At 33.7% G+C, this 24821-nt stretch overlaps 1 protein-coding gene across 2 annotated transcripts in view; it reads right to left on the bottom strand.

The window, feature by feature from the left end:
- Positions 1–13309: 13309 nt before the first annotated feature.
- LOC143234027 (acyl-CoA desaturase-like) overlaps positions 13310–24821 on the bottom strand; it is a 103768-nt gene continuing 92256 nt past the window's right edge. The window contains exons 4-5 of one of the 2 annotated variants that reach the window (XM_076471041.1): positions 16168–16373; positions 13310–14120 (exon numbers count right to left, since the gene is read on the bottom strand). In XM_076471041.1, the coding sequence (XP_076327156.1) occupies positions 13691–14120; positions 16168–16373 (636 nt within the window). In that variant the 3' untranslated portion in view covers positions 13310–13690. Of the gene's footprint in view, positions 14121–16167; positions 16383–24821 lie in introns of both variants that reach the window. The other variant, XM_076471040.1, reaches the window with a different exon arrangement.

Genomic DNA, 24821 nt, shown 5'->3' with positions numbered 1-24821 from the left:
TCAGACATATATGAAACAACTGTGTAATTTATTTTATACCAATGCCTCTTTACAATAAACACACGACGTTGCATTTAATATAGCTCAAAGTTAATTATAATATAGCTCAACGTTAATTATAATATAGCTCAACGTTAATTATACTCAGTTTGGTATGAAGGCCTTTGTTTTCCTTGCAAAGCTTTCAATAATCGTATGATTATTAAGAATACTGAGCTGATACGCTTACACACACACACACACATATAAATCTCAAACGCAATAGGCCCGGGATGGCCAGGTGGTTAAGGCACTCGACTCGTAATCTGAGTGTTGCGGGTTCCAATCACCGTCACACCAAACAGCTGTCGAGTTGTTATAATGTTACGGTCAATCAAATAGCTATTTGATGTCAAGTGTCAACAAATATGAAAGAGAAACGAATCATACTTAATAATAATGAAATATATTCACTTGTAAAGAGAAATGTTATGGTATAAGGTTTCATGGTGTTTTTACATTAAAATGGCGTTGTTGGAAGAAAATAAAAACAAATATCTAACAGTATCACCGAGTGATGCTAAACATGTTCGTTGTAGTGGATGGAAAGGTCTTGTCAGCTAAAGTTCTGTCTTAAACTTAGCTTTGTTGGGGATGGTATGTGGCAAAACTACAAATATTTACATTTATGTTATCTGGCTAATATTCTTTATTAAAATGTAAAGTATTAGTTAGATTACAGACGTTTCTATATCAGTACATTTTTAATGAGCAGTACATCAAGTACGTCTATATCAGGGCTTAACGTAAGAGCCACATACAATAAACTTCAGATATTTGAGAGCCGCAAGATATGAACAAATATTACACACGTTTTTATTGTCACATGTACATTTTGTTACATAAATTTTATATAAATATTAAGAAATACATATATGTAATAATATTTATTCATGTATGTAGTTTTTAAACTGTTAATTTGTATTAGTTTCAATAATCAAAGTACACATTTATTTACCATATGTTTTCAAAATCCTGGCCAATAATTGTTTTCACTATATTGAGGGTAATGAATTATGAAAACATCTAAGAAAAATATGTAAATTTGCATTTCATTAACATTAAATGAGACTGCTAAAAATAAATATAAAAGGGATAAAAACAGATATTTTTAATGATATTTGTTTGCCTAAGTAAATATCAGGTGAAAACATGGAGGAAAACATGTAAAACAATAAAATTAGAGATATTATAATCAGATACCACCTTACACAATTTTAGTCTTATCATAATATTTTTCTGACACAAAAGTATATTAATACAATTATCAGGCTATGTACTGCTAGTATAGGTCTGTGAGTTTCCATCTTGGTTGTGAGTCATTGAAATTCCGGCTAATATATTGTCGAGGCTGTACGAATTAGATGCGTCAGGTGTTGATTTGTAAGAACTTCACGATGCTTCGACTTCACAAACTTTATTAGAGAACACAATGATTCACAGAAGTATGTTGTGCTGAAAATTGAGATGAATCACACACTGGTTTTCTTCAGCTCAGGATATTTTATTTCTGGAACTTACTTCTAGGACTCAGTTGTAGAGTGGGATTTAAGGTTCATCTTTAGACCCAGGTCCTCCTGTAGTTCTATTAGTTCCATTTGCACAGCAGATGATTCTGTAACCAGAGGTTCGTGAATTGGACAATCATCATTGATCACATCGAACATGAATGGATTTACAAGAAAGGCGAAGCAGGACTTCAGCTTCTGCAAGTCCTCAAACCTGTCTAAGAAATTCAAACAGTCCTTGTAATTTATCTTTGTATTCTTCCGGTTTGTGATCTTTTATTTCATAATCGGGGAATGTATTTACTCTCCTTTTGAGGTGGGAAAGTAATTGAAGTTTCTTGACAATATGTCTCTTTGAAAAAGACTTATTTTATTCTGAAAGATGAAAATTGTCTGATTAAGATCAGAAACAATCTTATTCTTCCCCTGAAATGTCAAGTTCAGAGTTTGTAGATGATTCATTATATTAATAAAAAACATTAAATCTTGCATCCACTCATCATTTCTCAGTTGAGGATAGAATATTTTCATTTCTTCAAGAAAAGTAATAATAAACTTCAACAGATCCACAAATATATTTAAAACATTGTTAGTTGACAGGCACCTCACAATGTAGTAGAAAGAGTCATCACTAGTAGAGGTCTGTGAGTTTCCATTTTGGTTGTGAGTCGTTGAAATTCCGGGTGATATGTTGTCGACGCTGTACGAATTTGCTCCGTCAGATGTTGATTTGTAAGAACTGCACGATGCTTCGACTTCACAAGCTTCATTACAGAGTACAGTGATTTACAGCAGTATGTTGTGCTGAAAATTGAGATGAGTCGCACACTGGTTTTCTTCAGTTCAGGATATTTCATTTCTAGAACTTACTTCCAGGACTCAATTATTTATCTTCAAACTCAAGTTCTTCAATAAAATGTTTGAACTGTTAAAGGGTCTTCCCATTTAAGCGTATGAAATTGACAATTTCAAGAACAAATTTCGTAACATCTTCATTCTTGAAGTATCTGACTGCCAGGTGTTCACAATGAATAATGCAATGAACAGAGAGAAACTCTGGAAAGCTGGGATCACTTTTCATAAGTGCAATTAATCTTGCATTTTTCCCCGCCATTGCAGGTGTTCCACCTGTTGCAACACTGACAAGTTTATCCAGTGGAATATCAGCATTTGTGAAGGTTCTGTCAAGCGCATTTTTAATATCAACAACATGAGTTGTTTCTTTTAGTACCACTAAATCCAACATCTCTTCTTTCACAGTTACATCAGAGGAAACATAACAAATAGATACCGCCAGTTCTGGGTTGTCTTGTATGTCTGTAAATTCGTCAAGGGCTAAGCTGAATATAAGGGAATTCTTTAAATCATTTTGCATTTTGCTTGCAACGTCATCAGTGATCTGGGAGACACATCTCTCTGTAGTGTGGCGTGAAGCTGGTGTTTGTACTATTAGTCGCTGAAGTTTTGTGTTATTTGGATCTAATACTGCAACAACTTCAGCTATATTCTTCTTAACAAATTCGTCATCAGAAAATGGGCGCTTAGCACGAGCAATATTCCACGATATAACAAAACTAGTTTCACTCGTTGTATCAACTTCCTTACTAAACGTTGTCAACAGTGCCTGCTGGCTGTTTAGTAATGATTTTAACACAGTTAACTTGTTTTTCCGTAATTCTGATTTAGATGGATAATTAGACGAAACGTTTTAGTGATTTGTTTCATAGTGGCGTTTCAAGTTACTGGCTTTGTAATGACTGAGTAACACATTCCAGATAAGATACAAAGGTTTACCTCCTTTAACGGTGAATGCAAAATCTTCCTCCCACTCTAGCTTGAAATTTCTGTTTTCATCTTCATACTTTCGTTTCTTACAATTTGATGACGCCATCTTCCTTCACAAAATTTTCACAGACACTTCTAAAAATTAAAGTGAAAAGAAACAATAAGTTGCAACACACGTAACGCAACCAAAATCTACAGCACCAGCATCACACTAACATCACTGCCCGCAACACAGCCACACACGCCACAATCATGCGATCGCAAGCCACGCCAACTAAAACTAACATTGTCAGTACTGACTTGTATGATTACTGATTCTCCAGCACAATTCCTCTGTAATCCTTACTGATCCGAAATTTCTTCAATCCTTGACTTAAATCTAGCATTAAAATTAGGATTTAAATTCTTAAGTATATTTACTCACCATGAACATTAAACTTACGTTACAATCCAGTGGACTCTCAGTTTATACCTGCTAACTTATTATAAAGTTTCAATTTATTATATTTACCTTTTATATTAGCTGTGATGTAAAAAGGAGCTCAGCCAACATATTTCCGCGAGCCGCACATTATATGTCAAAGATCCGCGGTTTGGCCACCCCTGCACTAGAGGCTCATTGAGTGTATATAATTTCAAAATTTTCCCAAGATACACAATATAACGGCTAATACTCATGATTACAACAATCATAGACGCAAATATATTCTGTAAAAAGACGCAACAATCAAGTAAATATGTTATAGACATTCAAAGACTTGCACAGTTCATTCCAAAGTTTTCTGTTATCGAATTTCTTTATCATATATGAATGGCTGAGTTATAACCATTTTAACAAAACCAAACATCCTAAGTCGCTGTTTAGATGATTTAGTGGATGGTATACAGCTTTATAATTGAATTAGTTTTAAAGTGATTAGTTACAATAAATCATTGTATCAGATAAACCAAAGTGAATATTCGTAAGTTATGACAATATTTCTACAACAATAAAAAAGTTATGTTGAAATGTTTGATTGTACAAGCAACACAAAAACAGATAGCAGTATCTTTATTTGGTGAATGGCACTCTCAGATCTACAATATAGCACTATCTGTACACGTGCCAATTATAAAATTACAACTAAGCCTGTTATTTGTTCTTCTGTCTGGAAATGTATCTCTTCATCCATTTCTTTTCAACGAAGAAATGGCTTAGTTATGTGATTTAGAGACATATTTCGAACTAACTACAAAAAATACTAGACAAAAAGTTTTATTAGAAAATTTACAAAACTTTTCATAAATTGTATGCTGCTGTAACAACGTCTATAAACTCTGAAATGTGGAAATTCGAAACACAAAGCACGAAACACATAGCTCTGCACGAAAGTAATCACCAACACTATTTCCACTCTTATCGTTTCTCGTCTTAAGTGCTTAGTCTTGTCGTCTCATTGATTTTACAAGTCCACAACAGATTAGTAGAATTTGAAGTCCACGCAATATGTTTCCGAGCAGAATTGTCTAAAAATACCCATGTATACACTTACTTCTCGTTGAAGTATATTTTTGCATATTGGTTTTATATCATTAGTACAGTACCTACTTTCAATCACAGCTTCAGTGTTATTTACAACCCTTTTATTTTTATGATCCAATGTCTCCATATCACATCGATTGTTTGTATTTTTAGTAAGGTTATCAATGACATCATTAAGTAAATCAGATGCATCTCCAGCCCAGTACTTTTGTATAGTCGATAGAGCTATACAATCACAGTTGGCTACGTCAACTACAAAAAGGTATTTTATACATAATAAACATTGTGGCATTCTGGACAGCTAAAACACAGGGTCAAACTACTAGATACACCAGAGCCTGAGAAGAAGAATAGATCCAGTGTTTTATATAATTATATAAATACATATGGTTTTTCTACTGCACCTGAAAGGATTCAACCTTTCACTAATGTGGAATGAAACTTCGTAAAAGAACTTGATCCCTTTCAAATAACAAAAATATCATGCATATTTAGTATTTTATTATAACACAAATTATATACTCTAGATGGGGTACCCGTACTCTGAATGGCAGTTATGTAAATTCATGATTAATGACAGATTAAAGTAGGACATGAAAAGTCGTTTCCTTTACATAGACTTTTTTAAAAAAAACCCAAAATGTCCATATAAACAACAAAACACAAAAAATGAAACTGTAAGTTTGTAACTATCTCCTCGTGGACAAACGTTCATGCCAAATTTGTTGAAAATCTATCAACACGGACGAAGTAGTGCTGAACAAAACCGGAAAATGCAAATTTGGAAATGTATGTGTATTTATCCACGAACTTGATGAGCCTTCATACCAATTTTGGTGAAGATCCATCCACACCCTACGAAGTATTTATATGGACATACAATAGACACTACTATTATATTTATATAGATGGCGCTAAAGTATTGATCTGTGTGTGATGTATTCATAACTTCCTATCTGCACCCTGAGAATGGAGAAAAATAAAGTTTTCCTTGACGGGAAACGGGAAAATTGTGACCCCTATTGCAAATATATATGTACACGGAATAAAAATTTCGCGAAGTTGAGGGTTTCACATCGTGTAATAAAACAAATTTTTTTCAGTATCATATAAGCGAGAGTTCCATTATGGTATACTTATATTGTATTATAAAATACTTTTAAAGACTGATATTTTGATATTAGCTGATATTTTCGAGTATTTTAGAGGTATTTATCTGCTATTCATATGAATAAAATAATAATAATATTCGAAAAACCATTTATGTTGGTGTGAGTAGTACAGATCTTTCGTAAACATTAATATATCATTGATACTACGAATTCATGAAACCAAAGTATAGCGATGGCTTAAAATTATTGTATGAAGAAACCAAGTTTCATATATATCCAATAAAAATATAACTTCTATAATCATATAAAATAAAATATTAATTTATTTAATACTTCAGACGGCCCGGCATGGACAAGCGTGTTAAGGCGTGCGACTCGTAATCTGAGGGTCGCGGGTTCGCATCCCCATCGCGCCAAACATGCTCGCCCTTTCAGCCGTGGGGGTGTTATAATGTGACGGTAAATCCCACTATTCGTTGGTAAAAGAGTAGCCCAAGAGTGGGCGGTGGGTGGTGATGACTAGCTGCCTTTCCTCTAGTCTTACACTGCTAAATTAGGGACGGCTAGCACAGATAGCCCTCGAGTAGCTTTGTGCGAAATTTAAAAAACAAACAATACTTCAGACTATCTCGACTATTATTCATGTTATTAGAGGAAAAAATGTTTCAGGTAAAATGAAGAATCAGGATGAGACAGTAAAGAATGAATTTGTAAGAATTGAATCGAAAAACTTGTGTATTAAAAATAGAATTACATCCGATGAATATAAAGATTGTTTTTGATTAGAAAAAAATATATAAGACTGTGAATTTAATAAGAAGTGAAAAGCGTGAAATATAGTCATTATTTACATATTGATATATTTATATATCCAACATTAAGTTTGAATGATGATAAAATATATATACATTACCAGATAGTATTAATACTTTAATATTGAGTCATTATGTATTGCCAGAACCAGTAAATAAATTTCACTCTATTGATATATTTCAGTACATTAAAACTGGAAACTGAATGAGTTAGTTTACGATGCTAAACAATCTATCTGTCACTGAATAAAAATAATTAACCCTAAGTTTGGTGATGGTGACAGAACTGTAACTCTGCTACGGGATGACAATTGAAACAATATATTTTTAAAATCCATGGTAAACCAATTTCTAAAGGGCATTTGTATAATTTTTTACAACATACATTCGATGCTTGTTATTAAAAAGAGTATTTTGTTATTGAAGTATGATAGTAATATGCATGTTATTGTTTACGTTATTTGGAGGAAATAAAGCTTTTTAAAGATGTTTTCCACATCAGTAGAAAGAAAAAAATGACTAATTCTCTCCAGATAATCGATAAACATTGTATATACTACTTATAAAGTGAACAATTATAATGTAAAATGCAAACATTAGTAATTAAACCATGTGAGTAACGATTACAATTGAGTCATAATTACTTCATTTACTTCTGAAATACGAAAAAAGATAATGTTTTTATTTCCTTTATAAAAAAGAAAGTACACAACGTATTTAAGGAGACAGAAAACAGTGACAGCCAGTTCTCTGAGCTTAAAGTTAAAAACAAATTAGACGTATTTGTTTAATGTAAAATAAATACTACTTTGTACTAATGAGCATATTCAGATCATGAGAACAAAAACAAACAATGCGCAAAACAAAACAATTACTCTCTAGCAAAAACGTTCAAACTCTTGCACAACTTACAAACATGCCAAAACATGCCAAAAATGCACCAACAGTCATTATATGAATGCATTTAATGGTTTTTTTCCACTTTCTCAAAAATATATTTTTTTGCAAAATGTATATGGTTGCAAAACTTTTTAACTCTTACAGGATTTCTTATCAAAAAGATTTCCTGAGTAAACCGATTAACAGCATTCTGAAAAAAGTACAATACGGGAAGTAACACCTTAGTGAGAACAAGTATGTATTTGAGGTAAGGTTTAGGCAACCAGATGTTAGTCATTGTTATAGCTAGTATATTGTACATCACTTTATTGCAATTATTAATTAGTAACAAAGTAGTAGCTAACAAATGAATAACGCGCCATATTTTCATTAAGAAGACGCGAGATCAAATCCTAGCCTCTTTCAAACACATAAATATAGTCCTTTTCAGGATTTCCCCGAAGATGGTAGCAGAATTAACAACCGATAAAAAGCGGGATAAAAAAAAAAAAAAATGACTGATTGATAATTAATATCTAGTTGTTCAAATTACAAAATTAGTTAACACTTAATAATTGTATTTTATATGCCATATGGGCCATTAACCATCCCAACTAGAGAAAAATTATATTTACTTGTCCTACACAAGGCCACGATGGCCTGATTCAGTGCTATCTTAGACACTATGTCTGACAGGATAATTAAATAGACTTATGGTGATATATTTATGACATAAAAAAATAAAAAAGTCCAACCAGCCCCCACCATGCATAGAGTATAAAACAATATAATAGTATTTTTAATTTAAAAAGGGAAGGTATTTGATTGCATGTGATGATTAGAATAAAACAAATAAGTGGATGGATGAAACAGCAACATATTTTTCTCTTTTCAATTTAATAATCAAAATGACTTTCATTAACTATTTACACCAGACTCTATTAACTTTTTATCAAAAAGAAAAGGTTTAAGGGTGTTTTTTCTCAAATAAAAGCGTTTATTTTTTTATTTTGCAACACAGAAACCTTATTGGCAACACAAAACTAATTTATTTTCTGAGTTTATGTGTTTACTACACGCAACGTTCCGTCATTCTTAAAGGCACGGTCTTTCGAACAAAGAAATGTTTGTTAAATGGAAGTATTAAACAGCCTTCGACAAGCTGAACTAGCCTTCAGATAGCCTTTGAAAAGTTGAACTAGCCTTCAGATAGCCTTTGAAAAGTTGAACCCGACTGGCGATACAAAACTTTCTAATGAAGGTGAATTTCTTCCAACTAAATGCCAGCTTTTATTTAGCTCTTTATCTCTCTACTGCATCTAAAGACAACTGGTATAAGTTGACACGATTAAAGTTATTACATTCTATAAACAGGCTTACATTGTTGATTGCTTATGATTAAAACTCTCATACTGTGTTCAAAGATCAATATAAAGTAGTGTAGAATATCTGTTGATACAGAAGTTATACGTAGAATTGTAACTTGTAGAGTTCAATACAGAGCTGAGTTCCTTTATCGTCATTGAACGTAGATCCAGTAGTTTCATACTTATTGACATTTGGCTGATGAAGATGAACCTACTTCGAAACTAATAAAAGCTGAAGACTGCTTCACCTGGTGATGAGAACCATTGCATATTTATTAAAGTTCCACACTGTATTAATGTTTGTTTTTTGTTGTCCAATCAAACCGCCTCCAAATTTCATTAGCATTTTCTTGAATATATTCTTCATATTTTAAATGCCCATAATTTACGTAGTATTACATCTACGAACGAGAGATATTCTCTTAATGTATAAAAACTAAAAATATAAAGATATTTCTTGTAATGTTTTTACCTGAAATGAAACACAGACCATGTAAACATTATTGACGAATAAACAACTCTTAATTTCTAAAGTCGAATCCAGAACTACCTGTTGAATAATTAAAATCATAATTAGTAAAGTTTAATTGTTTGTTTTTGAATTTCGCACAAAGCCAGTCGAGGGCTATCTGTGCTAGCCGTCCCTAATTTAGCAGTGTTGGACTAGAGGGGAAGAAGGTAGTCATCACCACCCATCGCCAACTCTTGGACTACTCTTTTACCAACGAATAGTGGGATTGACCGTCACATTATAACGCCCCCACGGCTGAAAGGGCGAGCATGTTTGGCGCGACGGGGATGCAAACCCGCGACCCTCAGATTGCGAGTCGCACGTCTTATCACGCTTGGCCATGCCGAGCCCTAAAGTTTAATCCAGAACTGGGTTTTAATCCGTTTTGAAAGTCATGAATTAAGTTCATTACAAGGAAGAATACACTATGGTGATTGGAGATAAAGGAAGAGTAAAAAAATGTAAGAAAAAAACACGAACATTCCAAATATTCATTTGATAATAAAATGTTAGTTTTATGAATGCTGTTTCAAGACAATATCTTTTTAAATTACAAAAAAGAATGCTCACATCTGAAAAGGATTTTGAAAGACTATCTATTTACTTTCGTGCTTACCGATGGTGCAGTTGTAAGCCTAAAGGTTAATAAATCTAAAAATCGAAGTTCAATACCTGCGGTGAAATAGTACGAATAGCCTAATGTGTAACTTTGCGCTTGACAACAAGCAAAACAATCAATTTATTTAATTTTCTAAATCCATTTTATAAGCATGTCGTAAACTAATAATATTACCACTCAGACTTATGGTAAATTTAATGCGAAAATGTAAGAAAGTTGTTTCATATTGTTTATATATGTAAACCAAAAATCATTAGTTAGTAATCACAACATTTTTCATAATTATTATTATCATATAGTAATAATAATCTTTCTCTTTTTTACATCTGGGCCCGGCATGGCTAAGCGTGTTAAATCGTTCTACTCGTAATGTACAAGGGTCGCGGGTTTGAATCCCGGTGGCACCAAACATGCACGCCCTTTCAGCCGTGGGGGCGTTATAATGTGACGGTCAATCCCACTACTCGTTGGTAAAAGAGTAGTTCAAAGGTTGGCGGAGGGTGGTGATGACTAGCTGCCTTCCCTCTAGTCTTACACTGATAAATTAGGGACGGCTAGCGCAGATAGCCCTCGAGTAGCTTTGCGCAAAATTCAAAACAAACAAACAATTTTTTACACGTACACTAATCACATTTTTGTTATGACTGAAAGTCTTATGATTCCATCAGTTTACACTTTCACCCTTTTTTTTTTCATTTCACAAAATCATTCATCATAATTTTCTCCATTTTTTTTCCCTAAGATATTAAATCAATACCAACAGTAAAGCCCTACATATTTTGCCTTTAAAATGGCTGTTTCATTTCATTGAGTAAATCATTGGTCAGCATTACAAAACAATGTGAATAATAATTTTGTGAAATTAAAAAATATAAATCCTGAAAGCGAGACCTAAGCGTGAGGTTTAATCCTCCCCTGCTACCATAATATCCAAATATTTTTTATCATATTTATTGTATTTACAGACATTCTTTTAGTTTTTAGTGTTAGAAGATAAATGTGTATTCTTCAGAATATGACCATATCCTACTTCAATTTCAAATTTGAAGCATTTTCATCCATTGGGTACATTTAAAAACTTACAGGTTTGACTCCGATAAACTATGTTGCACAATAGCAATGTGACTCAGAGCTTTTATCTCCATAAATCTGAGTTTATATCTACCGATAGCAAGATTAATTATTATACTGAAAAATCAAGCAGCAAACGATTAAGAAATTATAAGTTGGACGCAGTTACCGTAGTTGGACTGAGAATCTGGAGGTTCTCGTTCATGACTCGTTGTCGCAAAACAAAAAAAAAACGTGCTCCACTTCGAGGCCTAGGAAGTAATAAGTGTGATGTCAAGTACCACTACTCCGTCTGATAAGAACAGTTTTTGCTTGGCGCTAATGTGTGCAAATAACTACTTGTGTAATTTGGAATAAAAAAATTAAAACAAACTGAATCTGAATTCAAAATCTGACTTTACGGAGTAAAAAAAATAAGGGTAAAAAACAAGTAAGGAAAAAATACTAACATTCGGGGACGGAGGGTGGGACGAGGGAAGGAAAATTTTATTCCACATATAATTAAACATATACTCATCAAACAGCCCCAATCATATTCATAGAATGATAAGCCGAATAATTGTAATCCCGAAACTAAATTATATTAAGCTGATTCTAACTTTCACAGTAATTCAATTTCCACAAACTTGGACTCCGTGTAGCAACTACAAACATTGTGATTTTAGATAACCATCTCTGTATAAAACTGTACCTCAACCAGTTCATTACCACTAAGAATTAAACGTTAATTTATCAACAATCTTTATTTAAAATTACACTATAAACGTACTGCTAGAATACAAAATCAACGACGGCCGTTGTATTTTATGTTTTTACATAACGGATGTATTTGTACTTAATTTTATGGAATAAAATTCTTATACAAGGAAAAAATACACAAAAGAAAACAATCATTAAATTCTGATACTTCTGACAAAATGGTGATGCTTCTGACAAAATGGTGATACTTCTGACAAAATGGTGGTACATTTGACAAAATGATGATACTACTGACAAAATGGTGATACTTCTGACAAAATGGTAATACTTCTGACAAAATGGTGATACTGCTGACAAAATGGTGATACTTCTCTTCTTAAATGAAGGGAATATTTTTTTTGTTTTTATTAGATTCAGTGATCGAGAAATGAAATGAAATTTAATGTAAAACTTTTTTCACTCAGATCTTTAATCAGTCGTTGATACTTTTTTAAGTTATTATTAACTCAAAAACCTGTTGTTTTGTAAACCACGAGGGTGTTAATTCACGAACTGAGTTAAGTAGTGTGGATGAAATTGCGTGTTAATCGTATTAGTTTCAATTCTTTCATATCCTACGAAACACTGTTATACTGTTTTACGAATAAAGAAACAGTTACTATAATTTTTTTGCAATATCGAGAATCAGCAGAAATAAATGTACGTAAGCTTATATACGTATAATATTAAAACAATATTTTTAATCCATAAACAAAACACATTAACATGAAACAAAATACGCTGCATATTTTTTTAAAAAGGATCCTTGGGTACAAGTTACAAAATGGGATTATAAAATGTATCCTAGGTTTTGAAGGTGATTGCGGAATAGGACCGACATTGCAATGAGGATACATCATCTATCAGTCTTAACCTCTATGTTTCATGTTAATGTGTTTTGTTTATGGCTTAAAAATATGTTTATAATATAATTAATAAGAAGATGGGATTTGCTGTTTTTAACGCAGTTCTTCCTCATGATTTTGTTTATTCATTTGGATGTAATTATTTAATTTCACATATGCATATATATGTATGTATAGTATTCATAATGTATTTAATTTTCCACTTGTTTTTCTACTTCAATATTTCTATCATACTCCATATTTCAGATCACCTCTCTTGTAGTAAGATGATATATCTAGGTATTCCCTATACTTATTTTCTAATAAAAATTTCTTAGCAAATGAGCAATTTACGCATGGTTTGTCTTACAGTAAGTCAAATACACTTATATCCCACCTGATAATAAAGTCATTGCAACACAGTTATATGTTTCGGGGTACATTCGCTGGCGGTTGGGGATAATAATATGAATTAACATTAACACAAAGAGCAACAATAAATTTATTATTTATATTTTTAACAACTTTATTTCACTTTTTTGCAGTAACGGTATAATTGTTGTCTTTCCCAATGACGTTTGTACTTTTTTTAGATACAAAAGAACAGAAGTTACAATTATAGGATGTTTTTATCTGTAATTCTGAGTCACAGACTAAACAATGGTAAATTTGTCTTAAAACATCCTCTTTACCTTAATTTTAATTATTAACTTTCTTTAAAACAACTGAGAGAAACAGGCGTAATGTTAAAAGAATCGCTATGTACGAATTTCTTCTTTATATATCAATGAAATTTGCAATTAAATTGTCGTTCGTCAAATAGCATGATGAAAATATTATCTGCAAAAGCTAGACTGGCGAGGACCACACCTGCTATCAATGCTAAAATGTCAGACTGCCGTCTCCAGTTTTCTGTCGAGTTTTCTCGATGACGTCAGCAGGCACGGTTTTCAAGTCGTAGGCCTGGCCCAGCGTAGCCATAAGATCTAAGAACATGGTAGTTATGTTCAACCTCCACCCAAACTCACTTGTGGAATAATCGTAAGGAAAAGTATGGTGATAGTTGTGGAAACCTTCACCAAGTGCCCACCAAGCCACACGCTTGTTTTCTCTGGCGTAGATAAAACAATTATATGGCCGATTTCCCCAGTAGTGGGCGGCACTGTTCACCAACCAAGTAACGTGCAGTGTAATGGCATAACGTAGAATTCCGCTGGTGAGAAATGCAAGCCATACCTTTTCACCCCACAGCCAAACAGGAATCATTGTTGGAAAGTAAAAACTGAACAAGAAAACCAAGGGGATATAGAACCTGCCAATAAATATAGATTTTTACATCAATAGTTGCACTTGTAATTAGTTTTCTAAATATTAATTAATGATCTGAAACTATGAATTAGAACACAATAGAATAAAAACAGTGACATACGGATTTACTTTGAAACTGTACAAACAGGGATGCCTAAGGAAGATGAAATTTCCACTTTGATTAATGTTAAACATATGTAAAAGAGTAAATCAAATATAACCATTAGCTCTTCATATCTAATAACGTTACAAAATCTATGAGAAGATTTAACATAAACATAAATATCAACGCAAACGTAGAAATTAGAAGACAGTTACAAAATGTTTCATGATTAGCTACAAAAACACATACAGAAAACTGACAGAGCTGATAATGATTAGCTACAAAAACACATACAGAAAACGGGCAGAGCTGATAATGATTAGCTATAAAAACACATACAGAAAACGGACAGACCTGATAAGAAACAAAAATTTAAATTTTAAAGTACATCAGTTTTATAAGCAATGTTAAAAACAACTTGTAAAGCCAGCAAGTGTTAAAGTAAAAGTAACCATAAAACATTTTGTGGTTCTTTGATTGATTGTTTAGGCAGAGTATTCATGATGAAACTTTGTAGAATGAACGGCAACTGCCTCTTGTGGAGACACAAGCGTTTCAGTTCTCCTCACTTCTACGGATTACCTAAGGTACACAAACCTAATATACCTCTAAGACCTATCATCAGTGCTCAAAACTCACCTTGCTATCAACTGGCTACCTTCCTTGAGGACGAAAGGCGGAAGACTTTCGAAACATCGTCCTCTACACTTGTGTCTCCCCAACAGGCAGTTGCCGTCCATTCTACAAAGTTTCATTCATTTTGTGGTTCTCTTTATTCATGATAGTTCCGGATATGTTCTGTTCATATAACTACTGCGCAGGATTTGGATGAATCTTCGAGAAAATAAAAAATGGTGTGGATATTCATTAGCTACATGTTGTGCCTTTTGCGGTTTTATGGGCGTTGTTTCGTTTTTTACCACTACTTTACCCTCTCTAAAAGAACCTTCACCTAGTTTGGTATAACAGTTAACTTGGTTCATGGGGAGATACATACACATTTTCATTTTTGCGTTTTGCAGTTTTATTGGTCTTTTCCCGTTTTTTACCACTACTTAGTATCCTGTTGACGGATTTTCATAAAATTCGGCATGAAGATTTCTTGGGTTCAATTTGCATTTTCCGTTTTGCAATTTTTGTGGGCGTTTTTCTTTTTAAATAACATTATGAGGGAAGCAGCTTTTCATGTCCTAAGCTAACAATTCATGAATCATGAATTTACGTAACTTCCGTCCATCTAGTAACTAACATATCATACTTTACTATAGCTATAGAGTTAGTAGATAACTATACTATAATATAAGAACAATACTGAGACAAATAATACTATTCTATACATTGTTAGATGTGGTCCGACATGGCCAGGTAGTTAGAGCGCTCGACTCGTAATCCAAGGGTCACGAGTTTGAATCCCTGTCACACCAAACATGTTCGTCCTTTCAGCCGTGGGGGTATTATAAAGTGATGGTCAATCCCACTATTTGTTTGTAAAAAATTAGCCCAAGAGTTGTCGGTGGGCGGTGACGACTAGCTGCCTTCCCTCTAGTCTTACACTACTAAATTAGAGACGAGTTAGCGCAGATAGCCCTCATGTTGAATTGCGTGAAATTAAAAATAAAACATTTTTAGAAACACGTTACGGCAGATGTTCGAGAAGTAGAACACCAACACCAGTTTTATAATTAACGAATCCTCTAACATCAAATAGTTTTATGAACTAGCCCTGAAGAAGCCGCAAAGGAGAAACGTTGTTTAAAATAGAAGTTCTATTTTAATTATCTGGTGGTTAAAAAACCGTTTTTGTCTAACTTTGCTATCAAAACGTGAGAATTCCTCTGTATGCAGCATCAATTTTGAAATAAGGCAAAAATACAAAAAGATAGTTCAAGATATCTCGACAGCTGAGGATTTATGAGAAACCGATTTTGATTGAAGGAGAGATCGTTACCTTCTCTGAAATCTAACAACAGGGTCTTGCAAGATGTCGCTACAGTCGACAGTCCGCCCTTTTTCTCGAACGTCAGGATGCTTCCTATGCAACAACCAGCCCATGTGAGCGAAAAAGAATCCTCGTTTGATATTGTGTGGGTCAGCATCTGTTTCTGTGAACTTGTGGTGGACACGGTGATCTCTTGACCACTCATAGATGTCATTCTGAAAACTCTGCTTATTAATTCGTATTAACTTCCAACAATAAATTACAATGAACGGCTCCAGAGCTGAACAATTCAATTAACATATTTTAAGAATTTCGCTAGTTTCAACATCAGTAGCCAGTAAAGAGAAAATTGAGACCAGGGTTACTGCAGACGGAGTATGAATATTTGATTAGCAGAGTCGTGGACTCGAATACCACTTAGTTTCACTTATTCTGAAATGTTTCTAGCTTCTTAAAATGGAGTACCGTTGCTAAAATTTCTCTAATTAAGATAATTAAGCTACTTAAAGTTGTCCCTTTTAACAAAAATAGTTATGATCAAATGGTTCAGGTAATTAGGGCGCTCGACTCGTAATCTGAGGGTCACGGGTTTCAATCCCAGTCACACCAAACATGCTCGCCCTTTCAGCCGTGGGGTCTTATAATGTGACGATCAATCCCAGTATTCGTTTGTAAAAGAGAAGCCCAAGAGTTTATGGTGGGTGGTGATGACTAGCTGCCTTCCCTCTAGTCTTACACTGCTAAATTATAGACGGGTAGCACAGATAGCCCTCGTGTAACTTTTCGCGGAATTCAAAAACAAAAACTATGATCAGAATTTGCTTTTTACAAGACAATTAGCGTACGTAAAGAATCCTGAATAATTAATGGAGTAAGAACTCAGGTAAACAGCGTTCCAGACGTAATCGTTTTATTGCATGAATCCTTTTAAGCGTAACCCCAGTCTCTGTTTTCTCTTCTAAAGAAAAATTTTCCAACATCAAAGGACAGATGGTCACACTAAAATACAACAAAATAATTTGTTTGTAAATAACTCTGTCAAACGATTGGAGAATGGTAATAATAAATATCATCAAGCAAATATTTTATGCAAATTTCATTTTATAATTTGTAACACACGCTGAGCTTAAACACTATTATGCTACAATAGATTGTCACTAACTTCAGCATCTCACATAATATTCACTTCATTTTATTTCATGAGATTGAGCATATAACAAAACACCTGCGTTCATTTTGTAACATACAAAGTGCTCCATCATATACGATAACTTGTTGACAGAGATAAGAAAATATGTTATCTTACTTACCTTTGTCACCCTCTGCGTGTGTTTGTAAAAATTGCTGAATTAATTTAGACGAAAGTTGGTATACGTTGAACTATGACACGCCTTAGAAGTGAATAACTTTAAGAAGACCAGAGGTTAAGGTAACAAAACAAAACGCATCCCTATCTGTTAACGTGGGAACCGATTTTGCACACTATTTTTGCTCTATAACTCAATAAAAATTGTTGGATGTTGATGAAACTTGATGAACAAATATAGAATACCATTCCTCACTGTCCTGCTAAAAACTGATCATGTTCACTGACACAGTTCTTTATGTTTTGAGAGCTGACTGTGGTAGACGCTGTTTGACGGAGATATGCGATCTATTGAGTGCCACTGTAGTTTTCAATTACCGTTTTTTGGAAATGAGTTAAAGAAGGAATGGTTGTCAATGGTTAAGGGCATTTTTAATATAATGTTTTGTAACCATGCGTGGAGACAGTTGTCTTGTTAGATGTAAAATGTTATAAGCTATAGTTGTTACTTTCTTAATGCAAAGCTACACAATAGGTTATCTGCACTCTGTCCACCCCGTGTAATAAACCCTGGATTTTAGAGTTGTAAATCCCGTAAGCTTATCGCTGATTGATTCATCGAGGTTGAACATCATCTTACGTCCTCAGATTTACTGCTGAACAACTGGGGAGCAAGTAATGGTGGACCTCAACATTAAGATCTAATTTGTGTTTAACATTTCTCTTCAGTAACAAAGTCTCGATTTAATCTTATGCAGAATCTCATTATTTCAATAGCCTTATTATTTAACAGCTTATAAGTTGTGATTTAGTTATTAAAAACGTCTTATATACTAACTCGTCGTTGTTGTTATGATACACACTATTTCTTCAACCATCTTTTCAAAGTTCCCATTCATCTAACAACAGTGTTAATGAATCTATATAAATATAATAACTCTGTCTGTTGTATGTTCTACTTCGTAGGATTTGGATGGACCTTTACCAAATTTAGCATGAAGGTTTGTTGAGACTATTGGGAAATACATATAAACATATAAATTTTTAATTTTACATTTTGCATTTTGCAGTTTTTATTGCGTTTTTATATTGTTGCCACTACGTCACATGCTACTGATGGATCTTAACCACATTTGGGATGAGGTATTGTTTAGCTTATGGGGAGACACATACAAATTTTCAGTTTTGCATTTTGCGTTTTACAGATTTTATAGGCGTTTTCGCATTATTTACAATTAGATATAAGAGAAGCAATTTTTCATACCTTAGGATTACCTTTCATTAATGATGAATTTACATAACTTCCATTCAGGAGACGGGTACTCCACCTAGTATGTAATATGTTTGAAACTAGGAAAAATGGGAGTTCCCAACCCCTAGTGAATGATAAAGGAAAACGATAAAAGAACACATTTATAAAACTCATCACACTCTATGCCGTTTGAATGATTAACTTAACAATGGCTAGAACTATAGTCTTAAAATGTAAGTCTGAAATCTAGTAAGAATTAAAATGTTATGTAGTAATCCACAACTTCAAAAATGACTCATCTTAAATGTGTATAGAAATTCATGACTTCAGTTATGTTTAGAGTGTAAAATGTGAACAAAAACTGATTATATAAAAAGTTTGGTGTCGTCTAGTTGTTCAAGTTTTACAATTATATCTACTAATAAAGACACACAAAGTACTTAAAGACACTCCGAAATTATTTGACTTTAAAGATAGTGCTAATTTTGTGAAAATATTTTTGCACAGGAATTGGGTTCTTTTACTGTGTTAGTAAAATGAAATTATAAGAGTTATGGTATACCCCTGGACCGGTATGGCTAGGTGGGTTAAGGAGTGCGACTCGTAATCTGAGGGTCGCGGGCTCGCATCCCCGTCGCTCTAAACATGCTTGCCCTTTCAAACGTGGGGGCGTTATAATGTGTCGGTCAATCCCACTATTCGTTGGTTAAAGAGTAGCCCAAGAGTTGGCGGTGGGTGGTGATGACTAGCTGCCTTCCCTCTAGTCTTACACTGCTAAATTAGGGACGGCTAGCGCAGATAGCCCTCTAGTAGCTTTGCGTGAAATTCAAAAAACAAACAAACAGGGTGTACCTTAATATGTCGACAATCATATCGAATTCATACAATATTACATATCTTACATATCTATCCTAATAAACGAAAGCTCTTCTGAGACTGTGAAGGAACAATCCATTACAATTAAATACTTGTAAAACTCATTTACTACCACAACAGTATCTTTTGATTAATGTGAATACATAACACACCACAATAAAACTCTACCGATACCTTTGACACAAATATAGACCATACTCTTCAACAAATGAACCACAGCCGAACAGTACGTCCTCTAGCACGTCGCAAAGCCTAAATACTATGTGAAACCCATGCTGTTATCACGTCGAAAACAGTACAACTCGATATTAGAGAAGGTTCCTAATGAAGCAGTTGGTCAGTGTAAATTAATACATTCAATTTCATAATGTTTAATGAAATATGTCCTTTCCTTCTAAACTTTATGCTAAAATCAATCTTATAATTCGGATGCAAATCTGAATATCATAACAGAAGAGAATGACATACACTTAACTTTTAATGTTAAACCCAGACTAGAAGATATTTTTGGCATGAAAACATTAGGTAAGATATTACGGTCAATGATATCAATATTTATCTTTCGTAATTTTAAACCGGGGAGAATTCCTATACTTTACGACAGCACGCGGACTAATCACTCCAGTAGTCAAACAATCACACACATTAGAGTCTCTATTTTTTCTATCTCTTTAATTAGTCGCTACGTTTTGTCCATAAGTTAATATCTTTCGCTCTTCAAGTATGCTTGTGGTCTTGTGTAATATTATCATGTAAATATAATATTATAATAGACACAGACACATGAAAGAAGGCATCTGATGTAAGACTGTTTTTGCTAGCAAAGAACTACATATAATCATTTTTCTACCAGAAAGTTAGATAAGGTTTGAATTCCGCTACTTCCCTGACGTAACATTTTAACTCTTACTAAATTTCAGACTTACTTCTTAAGACATCTGTTCTTTAGAATGTTGCCTTAAAATATTCTGGTATCTCGCTTCAAATTCTCCACTTGTGGAAGCTCACGTGCCTACTGATTTGAAACAATGTTAGTATATTTCACTCTCAATGGAAATTATTCCGTTATATAAGCTCCGCGCTTAAAGAATTGTTAATGTCGTGAGCAAGATCTGGTTAATGTTTGGCGGACTTAAGAGTCTTGCCGATATTAGAACAACAGCACACTCATATGGGAACACAATATAACTATGTGCTCGGTGAATTATAATGACTATAGTGAAAATATTGCAATCACTAATGTAAGAGAACATCTCATGTTAATCTACTCTGTTCATCGTAAGAGAGGCATAAGATTTGGAAACGTGAGAATCGCCAAATAGTTCATTAAAAGTAATGGACTAGCCATACTTTAGTTGGTAGTTTTAAACATTACTACCATCAAGTTACCAATCAAGAAATGATAAAACTTTTATCAGCTTCTGTAACAACTGTGAAGAAATAACTGTTACTTTATTTACCTATGTCACACACACACATATGAATAAGTGCACAAAAGATGATCGAGAAACTGCAGATAAAGATACCTACACAAGAACTCAAACTACTAAGTTGATTGAAGTTTTGTGATCAAAACAACTAAATTTGGAAAGTCAAAACTACGATGTTAGAACCTAAAATAACTTACGCAAACCGGCTAACAAAAACCAAAAGTCAATAACATTATAAGTAGTGACAATGAAAACATAAATCGCGTCCGTGATAATACAAAAGTTGGGGTAATCCTTTACGCTTAATAAAATTGTTATCAATTGGAGCAGCTGAGGCAAGAGATTCACATCTTTTTATGTTTATTGTTAAGCACAAAGCCACAAAATGGACTATCGATACCTGAGTTTTAGTGTTCATGTCCCACTGACTATGTTAATATAAGCTAGAATATTACAGTATCATTCCTTTTCAGATGAGTTAAAATGAAATATTATACTGGAATCAAGAACCATGGTGACCAAGTGTTTTTAATCCTTGATGGATAAATAGAAGTTACAACTCCCCTAATTAAAATAAGAGTAATTGGCGAGTGTCTCATTCGCATTCCATAAAACATCTGGATAATGAATGATAAAGTATAGACGGTTAAACCACGGAGGATGGAATTCGTTCGTCTGGATAAAAGAATACCAATTCGATCATCTCTCATTGAGGTTTTATTATTTTACTACATTGTGAGACCCATTACTTACACAGACCAGGAAGATGACATAAAAATGTAATTCACTCAAAGCCAATGCTACTGCATTGATTAGACAGTCATTAGGGTGATAGGTAGAACTGTGACAAAATACACTAGTCGCACTCCATACAGAACATGGCAGCAATCATCCAACAACACAGCACCAACTGGTACAAAACAGTTGTGTCTTCTGAGTATTGCATTTTGGGAAATTCCTTTTATATTAGGTCTACTCGATATAGGCATAAGTAATTAATGCTGCAAATCATATCTCATTTGATATTGTATGCTCAACAGGGGACAATATTCCCCCTAAATAATTTAAAATATTATTTCAGTTAGTTGAAATATTCACCGTCATATTTATATCTATATATGTATATATAAATGCGGCCCGGCATGGTCAAGCGCGTTAAGGCGTTCGACTCGTAATCCGAGGATTGCGGGTTCGAATCCCGCTCGCGCCAAACACGCTTTTTCTTTCAGCCGTGGGGGCGTTATAATGTTACTGTCAATCCCACTATTCGTTGGTAGAAGAGTAGCCCAAGAGTTGGCGGTGGGTGGTGATGACTAGCTGCCTTCCCTCCAGTCTTGCACTGGTAAATTAGGGACGGCTAGCGCAGATAGCCCTCGAGTAGCTTTGCGCGAAATTCAAAACAAACAAACAAAAGATATAAATGTGTATATGTTATCGCACACACATTCTACAACACAATAGATTTTAAATGAGTTAAAAGGCAGTGCACTTTAGCAGGCATGTTATGTTAGCTTTTGACAAAAAAAATTCATCGACTTTTTCTGGTACAGTTATTGAGACCGATATGGGGAATTGGGTATGGAGTGTATTTTTTTTCTCCTAAAGTAGAAAGTCCAGTGGCATCAGAACTGATAAGATGGTACAAAGAGTAATTAGCGATCCTAGTACAACAGTTTGACAGGGCCTTGCCTAGTGTTTTTATGGATTCAATATCATGTGTTGTTCTATCTCACTGGTAAAAACACGTGTGAAAAACTACCTACTCCGGAATAAAACATTCTCCAAAATGTCCACTTAATTACTGAGACAACACTGCCATCAACGCCACTGTGTCGCCCCATGCTCCTTTTCAGCTGTGTATAACCTATGCTCTTGAACTGTTTATTCCATAGTTCAATTGCATCTTATGATAACAAACTTGTTATATTCAACGTCTCATGAGAACAGATAGGAATTTCATGTTCCATACAATGACCTATATGTATATTTTGCTGAAAAATTACCATAAAATTACTGTTTATTGTCAACATCCTAAATTTTGGCTTAGGTCGGATCTGGTAAGATGGAATATAATATATATTTTCCTAATCTCACATGTATTCTATTCCATGTCTTTTCTTATTTTCGAGCTATTACATTTTAAAAAGTGTGCAATAACTTGTAGATATCTTTCTTAATATATGTAATATTTAAATATGAAAAGTAAAAAAAGACATGCGTATGTAAGTTTTGGGATTTCTCTTGCTATTATAGGTTAACTTAAAATTTAAGTAGAAATCTTAATTTCACCTGTTTAATCACATTTGAATTACCATATGGTATCTTTATTTTCTTATCCCTACTTATTGTCATTATGTGATATTTTAGGAGCATTTCACAGCTTATGGTGTGGGTTCCAGCAGTGACAATGGATAGAATATTTAAATTGAGATGTTCTCTCAATATACTCCCAAATTACATGGTGCATTGTAAATGTTATTCAAGGCTAATTTAAAACATTTCAGTTTTTTTACGAAATTACTTTGCATAACAAATGATTATGATGAATACTGCTTAACCGTGAATTTCACTCCATAATTTTTAGTCATTTATTTAGTTAACGGGAAATTGTTTGATTTTTGAATTTAGCCCAAAGCTACTCGAGGGCTATCTGCGCTAGCCGTCTCTAATTTAACAGTGTAAAACTAGAGGGAAGGCAGCTAGTCATCACCACCCACTGCCAATTCTTGGGCTACTCTTTTACGAACGAATAGTGGGATTGCTCGTCACATTATAACGCCACGACGGTTGAAAGGGCGATCATGTTTGGTGCGACCGGGATTCGAACCCGTGACCCTCGGATTACGAGTCGAACGCCTTAACACAGTTGGCCATGCCAGTTAATGGGCAAAGTATATAAAACTGTAAGGCACAACAACGTACTGTTCAGTTACGTTGTTACTGTGCAATATTTCATAATGTATTTTTTAACATCGTATACACATCTCTGTAATTAACCTATGAAAGTATCTTGACTATTTTATTTTATTTCTCTCTATATCCGCAGGACGTAATTAAAATTTGATCTTAGGAGTAAAGACGAATGTTTTATTTTAACTGTTGTTATTATTATCCCTCAGATATTATACTGTCCATTTTGTGTACATCGTTTGGTCGAGATCTGTTTTGTGAATACCTACTGAGCTACTTGATTTTTTGTTAACCCAAAATTAATTAGCTCTGTTAAATGGGTTGTGAGGTAGAAACAAATTTCTGAACAGAAGGTTAATGCAATCCCTGAAAGCTTTCTGTGACTTTAATAACTTTAGGGGTTTTGGAAAGTACAGTATTTATGACTATTTCTGAGAGCCGTATTTATAGAATTGGACCGAATGGCACACACAAAATATATGGCGTTAGGCCGTTAGACTTATATTTTAAATGTTATGCTAAAGATAACCTAGGCTAACAAAATTGAGAAATAATAGATATGCAACATTTAAGAAAAAGAAAAATTGAATTCACCCAAACAGCAAGAAAAGCAAGCAAAATTACAACAAGGCCCAATGAAGATGAAATTAGAAGTGAAAGAACATAAAACTTAAAAAAATAGTGAAGAATAATTTATCCAAGTGAGGAAATCACATTATTAATCTAAGTAAATATTGTGAATTTAATATATCTTTCATTTCCGGTGGGGTAATAACGATAAATAGTGATATCATGATGTTTTTTTTAGATTGTTTTATTTTTCAAATTAGGTTCTGAATCTGATTGGTGTAATATCTTGGTTGAGGAATTATGTTTTGTTTAGATTTTT

Source organism: Tachypleus tridentatus, chromosome 12 (assembly GCF_004210375.1).
Source record: "Tachypleus tridentatus isolate NWPU-2018 chromosome 12, ASM421037v1, whole genome shotgun sequence".
Classification (NCBI taxonomy): Eukaryota; Metazoa; Arthropoda; class Merostomata; order Xiphosura; family Limulidae; genus Tachypleus; species Tachypleus tridentatus.
This window is presented reverse-complemented; position numbering and strand designations above follow the sequence as displayed.